The 8,531-nt window shown below is 38.8% G+C and overlaps 2 protein-coding genes across 3 annotated transcripts; one reads left to right on the plus strand and one right to left on the minus strand.

Annotated features, from left to right (window-relative positions):
* Positions 1-679: 679 nt before the first annotated feature.
* On the minus strand, positions 680-3,354 carry LOC122040547 (39S ribosomal protein L47, mitochondrial-like). 2 transcript variants are annotated; one of them, XM_042599898.1, is made up of 4 exons: positions 3,219-3,354; positions 2,938-3,140; positions 2,073-2,230; positions 680-1,017 (listed from the first exon to the last, which is right to left on the minus strand). In XM_042599898.1, exons 2-4 carry the CDS (start codon positions 3,119-3,121, stop codon positions 910-912), a joined length of 450 nt encoding a protein of 149 aa, XP_042455832.1. In that variant the 5' UTR covers positions 3,122-3,140; positions 3,219-3,354; the 3' UTR covers positions 680-909. The 2 variants fall into 2 exon arrangements, with proteins under 2 accessions (XP_042455832.1, XP_042455833.1); XM_042599899.1 differs by having other exon boundaries at positions 2,938-3,133; positions 3,219-3,340.
* Positions 3,355-3,428: 74 nt separating this feature from the next.
* LOC122040546 (ankyrin repeat and zinc finger domain-containing protein 1-like) lies at positions 3,429-8,531 on the plus strand. Its single transcript, XM_042599897.1, has 7 exons — positions 3,429-3,809; positions 5,133-5,581; positions 6,123-6,237; positions 6,516-7,181; positions 7,609-7,683; positions 7,909-8,022; positions 8,108-8,531. Exons 1-7 carry the CDS (start codon positions 3,477-3,479, stop codon positions 8,369-8,371), a joined length of 2,016 nt encoding a protein of 671 aa, XP_042455831.1. The 5' UTR covers positions 3,429-3,476; the 3' UTR covers positions 8,372-8,531.

Here is an 8,531-nt window from a genome sequence, read left to right on the forward strand (position 1 = left end):
CCTAGTCTGACAACGGGGGTGTCCTGTTGTCCCATCGAAGGCGCGATGGGACTGTTGCAGTATGACGTCAGGTAAGCTTTCTGACAAATACATACCGAGGTATGGGCTGCGGACACGTACGCGCCTCGGTGGGTGTGTAGAAGCTCTTTCACCGCTCTATATAAAGAGCCGCAGACTTCGTTGGAGGTACGCGTTCTACAAGCTTTGGAGTCACTCTTTTCACTGCTTGCTTACCTGACTTGAGCGTCGGAGGGTCGCCGTCGGGAACCCCTTCCCGGCCCGACTTCTGTGCAAGTTCGCCGGAGCTTCGTGAGACTAGCCAGAGATCTACATCGGCGACCTGGAGAACGCCACGTGCCCAACGTCCGTTGATTCAGTATTCGGACAGGATCAATATTTAAAATAAAAAATAATATAAATTTCATGTTCTATATAAATATTTAATATAATTTACTCAAGCTCAATGAATAAATAAACAAATTATAGCTAAGTTCCATATTAACCCTTGACAATAGACAAGTTGCTATACTAATCATAGATGAATAACTTAACTAAAAATAATTCACATATAAAATGAAAGAGCCTTATATATATATCTATAAAATTGATTAAATGAAACACTAATTTTTAAGAACAAAACGACCTAACAACCCAAAAGATAGAATCACTTGAGCAGGCAGATGGAAAGTCTTCCTAATATATCAGCAATTATTCAACAATCACAACACATTCCCACAGTCTGCCACTGTAAATTAGGGATAAACAAAACACAAAAATCCAAAGATAAGTCTTAGCCAACATGAGGCTCTACAGAATGTAATTCTCTGAGCATCCAGATCGAAATGTTAGAGGTGCATTTCATCTCATGCAAGAGTAGGATACATGAGCTTGGAAGGAAATTGGCCAGCATCACATAGCATTGATCATTCTCTTCATTTCTGCAGATCTCCTTGGATCAGGTTCAGCGATTGCTCTTTCGGTCAGCACATGCTTTAGACGACACATTGACTTCCTTACCTACACTTGACAGGCATAGGCAGTGTCAGACATCTAAAGAATCTTGTTCATACTTGTAGAAGTTAAAAACATGGAACAATCTCTAAGAATTTGATGGGCATAAGAGCATATATTCTGAAATATGCCCAAGATGGTTATCCAAGAAAGGCATACTTGCTTTCAAGGTCCACAAGAAAGACATATTTAGCGTTCATCATCTTTTTTCAAGTAAGAACAGCCCATAGGAGAAAATCACAATAAGCGAATCAGAGTAACAAATTGATTGCATGCATTACTGAGGCAAACTGAGATTAAGAACTCTAGTAAGAGACTGCACTAGCTTTTGAGTTCCTCAAGTCAGGCATATATCTTGACTCCAGACATTTGAAATTGGCAAAATGCAATCCGACATATTCTGTGAAATACTAACCTATAACCGAACAAACAAAATACTCATAGTAGGATTGATATCTTTTCGAAAAATGTTTTATTAGATAAAAACCCATAGGCCTAGCAGTAAACCTCAAATTATCTAGTCTGTTACTTATATTTTCTTGGCTGGAAACTGCAAAGCATAATAAAAGACAGATAACCAGGCACTTATGGCACCATCAGATATTGTCTCGATCCAATTTGACCTCACATCAAGCCTTCATACACTTCAGTCCCTTGATCACCATGGAGACAAGATCAAGACAACATTCATTCAACCCTCCATTTGGGTTGAACTTGCTGGTGGCAGCGATAATAAAGTCTTTCCAGAGCAACATCTCAATTGCCTCAAGATGTTCCTCCCTGTCCTCCTCCCCCTCTTAAGTCCACCATGTGTTTTGCAGGAAAAACTAACACAACCAAACTTGATGAAGGAACATAAAAAATGTGCCTTGCAGATGTCACCGACATGAGCAAAGAAAAGCTCATCGAAATGGGCAGAACTTGGATTAATTATTCACATTAAATGAGCTACACAGTTTATGTTTTGATCCAATACAAAAATTGGAGAATCATTGATTCATAAATAAATATTGATAAATCTTTAAATCTCAAAATGAGAATTATGTAAAGGTAACAAAAACCTTTTGAATTCGTTCTGGATGCGGGAAACGAAGATTCTGAGTATGAAGCATTTGCCGTTGAGTCATAAGCATGTTCTTTTCCTTCAAAAAGACATACCACAGCTTGTGAAGATCATCCCATGATTTGAGACGTAACTCAGAAGCCTTCCAACCACGACCTTCATTAAGCATCAAAGTTAACAAACAAAAAGGGAAAAAAAAAATGACACTGTATTTAATATGGAACACACACTTGAAGCCTCTAATGAGAGATTTTGCAACCAGATATCACCGAGAGATACACACATGAAAAACTAAATAGTAGAGAAATACCGCATGATAATAATTCTCCAAAAACTGAATCATGTTACTGTAATTCCTTTTTTTCCTTCTAATACAATAAATCACCGGGAATGTCTTTTCTTTTTCATTCGAAAAAGTGTTTCTCAGTTGATAATTTGTATGAGCAGTTACTTCTTCATGTTATTTTGCTTTGTTTTCTGTTGCCAAAATTAATAATCCCTAGGAGGTTGAGGGCATTATCGCTGAGTATATGCTACACAATTCTTGTGTGACAGCAATCATGTAACTACGGCAGTAAATACCACGATATCTCTAGACCCAACTTTTGGTTGGAAAAGAAAATCCCAGAAATTGCGATGCAGCCATGGGAAAGGAAAGCTTCTTCTTGATATCTTCAGTATTGCGCTAGTTATAAGATCTCATATACACGTGTTCAAGACCAGAGACTAGAAAACCCACGGAAGCGCTTTGAAGATCGTTTTTTTCCCAATGAAACTCGGCTTAGAACTGTCATCTCTACCGAGAAGAAGATAGGTAAAAGCTATAGAAGAGTGGCACGGGTCTAAAGGGATCGAGATAATACCGTAGGTAACAGGCTTCTCTTCATCTGCGCTCCTGTCCGGCTCGAAGAACTCCTCAAGAGGATTCAGCGTTCTCTTAGCAGAAACCGCAGCGGCGGCGGAATCAGAAGCTTCGGAGGAAGTTGAATAAGACTTCGATCTGGCAGCGGCGCCAAAAGCTCGACGGACAATCCTGGATACGAACATTGTGAAGGAAACCTGAAAGCTGCAACCCGTACGCATCAGCTTCTCAAACTAGCGAACAGGAAGAAGACAGAAAGGTAATTATTAGTAACGGAGTTACCCGATCAAAGGAGGCAGGAACGTCGGCGAGTGGAGTGGGCGGCGCAACTCGGGACGCGAGGGTTCAGCCTGGAGAGGAAGCGAGGAAGACGAATGCGTTATGACGGCTATGTTGTGGGCTCGTGGGCTTCGAGAGGGGTCCACTGTAAAGCCCACTAAAATACGATATTTTAATATTTATGTCAAATATTTGACTATATTAATTACCCTAATTTTAAAATAAACTATAAAAGGATATTCCAGTGTTCGGAGCCGATCTATGGCGGCGGCGGCGACGACGACCAGCGAGAAGAGCCGCGGGGAACGGAACCGCCGCTCCGTCTTCGATCTACCTTCTGGTTTCTTCGAATCCTGCCACTTGCTCCACGGCCTCCGTCCCGGCCAAGCCGAAGCCCCTTATCCCCCTCCCGCGGCGGTTGCCGCGGGTAGCGACGGTGAGGGAGCGGAGCCGGCAATTGATACCCTCCGCATCGGGGATAAAGGGAAGGAATCCTCGTCGTCATCGAGGTGGACGTGCAATACCTGCAAGGCGGAGTTCGATTCCCTCCAGGACCAGCGCTCCCACTTCAAATCCGACCTCCACCGCCTCAATGTTAGCAACGATTTTTCTCTTCAGTCTGTTTTTTTTTCCTCCATAGGAATTCGGAAGTGAAAAAGTCTGTCTAGTTTTTATTTTAAAAGAGGGCATTCAAGTTAAATATGTACATTCAAGGATAGAGAAACATTAAACGAGTGCTTCAAACATATCACACTTTGGCCGATCGAGTTGCATGCATTATTGAAATCAGATCGATGATCCAAAAGACGAATTGCAAAAAGCAGTAGCATGTTCTATAGTTTCCATGGATGATTTCATAACCCTAAACAAGAAACCTTAATATAATTATGATTGCTTTTAAGCTCCCTACTCAACAAGCTTCTGCAAGGGATGTGTTAAGAACACAGCCAAAGGTGCTTGCACGATGAAGGTTGATGCAGTCTTAGAATGCCCTTAATCTTTACTACCGGAAGAAGGTGTACCAAAGCTTTGGACAAATGATCTTTGATGGATTTGGAATCCGAGTAACCATTTTTTGATGGAGTTCCGAGCATAAATATCTAGAAAAACTGCACAAAAGGCGAGTTCAACTGTCTATTTAATTTAGATTACCCTATCATATAATATGTTATATTTGATGGCAATGGGATTTTCGGTATGCCTCAGCAAGTAGTTCTGGTGAAGGTAAATCTAGAATTTTTTAGCTTACCATTTAGTACCTATATGGTGTACAAGTAGGATTTCTTAAGGTATGTCATCCATAGGGCATCTATTAGGTTGATATTTATTTTGGGCTTTGATTTTAAATAGCATGAATTGTCTTGTTCTTGCTATTAGTTAGCAAATTTGTCATAGGCCACATTTGAAGTTTGATTTTTCCAAAATCATGCCCCTTCTTTCAAAATGGGCAAATCACGCATACTTAAAATACCACTAAATTTTGTGAAAGTAAATTGACTTCGAAATCCTGAAACTAAATTGACTCTGAAACCCTGCATGAGTTAGCATCTTGTTTACAGTAAACTTAGAGAGATCTTATGTTTGTAATATATAAACTAGTATATGATATGAAACATATAGCTGTTTGCCAATTTTTTAAATTAAGATTTCACAAGATTTATCATATTTAGGTTGTTGGTTCTTTTATCATAAGTTCACGATGCCCCCATTACAACATTTTTGGTTTGAAAGAATTGCTTTACTGTTAGATGTTATTACTTTGGCTGAATTATCTTTGACTTCCTCTCCTGTTTCATGTTTTGCATCCATTTTATTTATACTACAAATACTCTTTTCTTTGGACCCAAAGAACACTACTAATAAATTTTGTGGTTCATACACAAGTGCATAACTTGCCTGTTCTAACTCTGTTTATAGGTAAAGCTGAGCATTGCTGGCAAGAGTATTATCAAGGAAGATGACTTTGACTATTTGGGCGGTGATCCTCTGTTTGAAGACTTTGATGTATCTAGTATATCAGGCTCAGAAGTTGAGTTTGAAAATGATCCTATCCATAATAGTAGCCTCTCTAAGAAAGGTGATAAACAAAAGCTATGTTTTCGTATCCAATCAGACAAAATCATTTCTGTATGGAAATGTTTGCTTATGAAAGAAACTGAAGATATATCTTTTAAGAATGGTAAGCCAAACCTTATCAATGGAGATGCATGTCTAGAGGAGGATGAGTTGATTAACAGATTGAAAACGCTGGTCTGCGAGCCTAGAGATAAATCACACTTAAGGATCGTTTTGCTTGCAAGTGGTGGTCATTTTGTTGGCTGTGTTTTTGATGGGAACATTGTTATAGCACACAAGACATTTCACAGGTTGGTAGATTTGATTTTTATTTCTTAATTCTACTGATGCTTTTAGATACAACCCATTTCATGTAGTCTCAATGTGTGACCTACTTTTTCCCGATGAGAATCACTTTGAAGTTTCAATTTTCTTTGTACAGATGTTTTCTGATTGAATAACTCAAAAATTATGAATGCGAAAAGTAGTTTGTTACAAATGGGTATATTCCATGGTGGTTTACACTCCCTCATATGAATGTGTGAAAGATGTTTTCCAATCTTATGGAATGTATCCAAAATGTGTTAACTACCATCTGTCATTCTGAATTGGATTAGTACTAGTTAGGTTTGTTTTCTAGTAGCAATGGTTCTCTTCTTAGCATTTCAGATATTGGGTGTTACTATTGATGTTATAGTTTTTAACCAGTTGTAACTAACAAGTACTTGTTGGTGTCGAGTCTCTTTCTTTCCATGTTCCCACATTTGTTTGTTATGTTATTTTGCATTTTAAGTTGGAAGATTTAGTTTAGATGTTCCATTAGTAGTTGTTGCAATGATTTTCATTTTATAGGTATGTTGTCCGGGCAAAGGCTGGTAAACAGCAATCTGCTAAAGATGCAACTGGAAAAGCAGCACATTCAGCTGGTTCAGCTCTACGTAGATATAATGAAGCTGCACTGAAGAAGGTAGTATGTCAGTTATTTCTGTATTTCTTTTTTCACTTTGCTTGTCTGAAGAAAAAATGTTTGTTGGAACTACCAAAAATTTGTTTTTGTTGTTTTGCAAGTGCATAATTTCTTATACTTTTGTTGGACTTACACAGATATTATGATGGACCATTCTTAATATGTACTATTATAATTAACAAATTGTGGATACGTCATATTGTAAAATGTAGTCCTGTTTGTTTAATTTTATCCATATACTATATTTGTGAATTTATCTTTGAATCTTACTGATACAGGAAGTTCAAGAATTGCTTATATCATGGAAGCCATTCATCAAGTCTTCCTTGTGTATATTTATATATGCTCCTTCCAGGAGTCATCAGATCCTTTTTGATGCTGATAAGCCTCAGTTCAATGATCATGATTATGTAATTAGACATGTTCCTTTAACTGTGCATAGGCCAACTTTGAAGGAGGCCAAACGTATATATGAGCAGTTGACAAACATAACTTATGAAGCCGATGAGAGTGGAGTCCCAGACGAAAATTCATCTCTATATGTGGGTCATGATGGAAAGAGCATTTCCGAACCCAGTCATTCCATGTTGTCGGAGTGCTCAGCAATCAAGGAATCCTATCCTGAATCAAGTTCAGGACTAGAAAGTTTGTCAATCGCCAGCGAAGCAGTCACTGTGACAATTAACAGGGATGAGACAACACCTCTACATGAAGCAGCAAAATCTGGTGATCCTCAACAAACCCTTGACCTTCTCGAACAAGGTCTCAATCCCTGTATTAAAGATGGTAGGGGTCGGACTCCTTACATGTTAGCATCCGAGAAGGAAGTCCGTAACACTTTTAGAAGATTTATGGCTCTATATCCTGATAAGTGGGATTGGCATGCTGCCAATGTTCCTAGTCCACTGACAAAGGAGCTGGAAGAGGCGCAAACAGCCAAGCAGGTAATCCATCTTGCTTTTCTTTGATGATTCAATTTTTTATGTTCTTTTTATAAAATATGTTCATTCAGAGTAGCTTGTTTTCGTTTCTACTTTCCCATTGTTTTGATATATGTAATCCATCTTGCATTTCTTTGATGATGCAATTTTTTATGTTCTTTTTATAAAATACGTTCATTCACAGTAGCTTGTTTTCGTTTCTACTTTCCCATTGTTTCAATATATGTTGAAAATATTAACCGTCCTACAGCCTGCAATGTTTATTGTACCCTTTGTATTGATGCAGATGCATATGTTTTCTTAGATGCTGAGTGGAAACTTAAAACCAATGGGATTATTTTATTGTCATTCTGCTTGCCCTAAATTATCAGCAGTAATATTTGTGTCTTGGGCCTACTGATTTACTAACTTCTATTGGATGGTTAAACAGGCAGAGAAGGATGCCAAGCGGAAGGCAAAGGCTAAAGAGTTGAAGAAGTTGCGGAAAGCAAAAGAAAAGGCAAAGGTTAGGTTCCTTGTAGTAATAGTTGTGAAGGCTAAAGAAAAGTATAAACCTTCTTGGCCTGTTTTTGTTTTACCTTGTCTTTGTTTATTGGAGGCGTCCAATAATTCATTGATTGTGAGAGAAAAATTCCCAGTGATGTGAATTCTGAAGACAAATAATTGTTTGATTTCTCTCATGAGGATGAGAAAAACTCGTTAATGTTCACTACATGATTTGTAACTGCAGGCTCAAGCTGCACTATCTGAAACTTCTTCAGCAACTGTCTCTAAAGCCCAAGAAGCACCACCTACCGGCCATAAGCAGCAGCCGAAAATCAAAGAACCTCTTTTATCTAAAGAGGTCAGACCGTTATTTATTTTTCCTCTCCAATAATGAGCTACTAAATCAATTGCGTTATCGAGTTGTTTCTTCTGCCTGTGATCAGGAGGAACAGAGAAGAGCCCTGGCCGAAGAACGAGAAAAGAGAGCAGCTGCAGCAGAGAGGAGAATAGCAGCTCTTAATATCGGTCTATCAAGTAGCAAAGTAGCATCGGCAAGCCTCCCGGAGCCTACTAGTGGATCCAGTGACCTTACGTGCTCATGCTGCAATGCTTCCTTGGAAGGCAAAATTCCTTTCCACAGGTATAATTACAAGTACTGCAGCACCTCTTGCATGCATGTCCATAGAGAGATTCTGGAAGATGGATAGACCATTCTTTTAAACAAGAATATCTCTTGCATGCATAGCGGGCTTGGTCGCGCTCAGTTGCACTAGTCGCCCTCGAACGTACTAGCTGTATAAAATACGATGGATAACAGTTAACTACTTAGCATTTTCTGAAATAAAAGTTGCATATTTTGGTGATTAA

This window comes from Zingiber officinale, chromosome 2A (genome assembly GCF_018446385.1).
Source record: "Zingiber officinale cultivar Zhangliang chromosome 2A, Zo_v1.1, whole genome shotgun sequence".
Lineage (NCBI taxonomy): Eukaryota > Viridiplantae > Streptophyta > Magnoliopsida > Zingiberales > Zingiberaceae > Zingiber > Zingiber officinale.

Excerpts from the sequence above, each read along its gene's own strand:
- LOC122040547 (XM_042599898.1), bottom strand. The coding sequence starts at position 3,121 with ATGTTCGTATCCAGGATTGTCCGTCGAGCTTTTGGCGCCGCTGCCAGA. Across the intron at positions 2,231-2,937 it reads AGAGAAGCCTGTTACCTACG|GTCGTGGTTGGAAGGCTTCT; the intron begins GTATTATCTCGA and ends TGCTTAATGAAG. Across the intron at positions 1,018-2,072 it reads ATCCAGAACGAATTCAAAAG|GTAAGGAAGTCAATGTGTCG; the intron begins GTTTTTGTTACC and ends TGTCAAGTGTAG.
- LOC122040546 (XM_042599897.1), top strand. The coding sequence starts at position 3,477 with ATGGCGGCGGCGGCGACGACGACCAGCGAGAAGAGCCGCGGGGAACGG. Across the intron at positions 7,182-7,608 it reads AGGCGCAAACAGCCAAGCAG|GCAGAGAAGGATGCCAAGCG; the intron begins GTAATCCATCTT and ends ATGGTTAAACAG. Across the intron at positions 8,023-8,107 it reads AACCTCTTTTATCTAAAGAG|GAGGAACAGAGAAGAGCCCT; the intron begins GTCAGACCGTTA and ends GCCTGTGATCAG.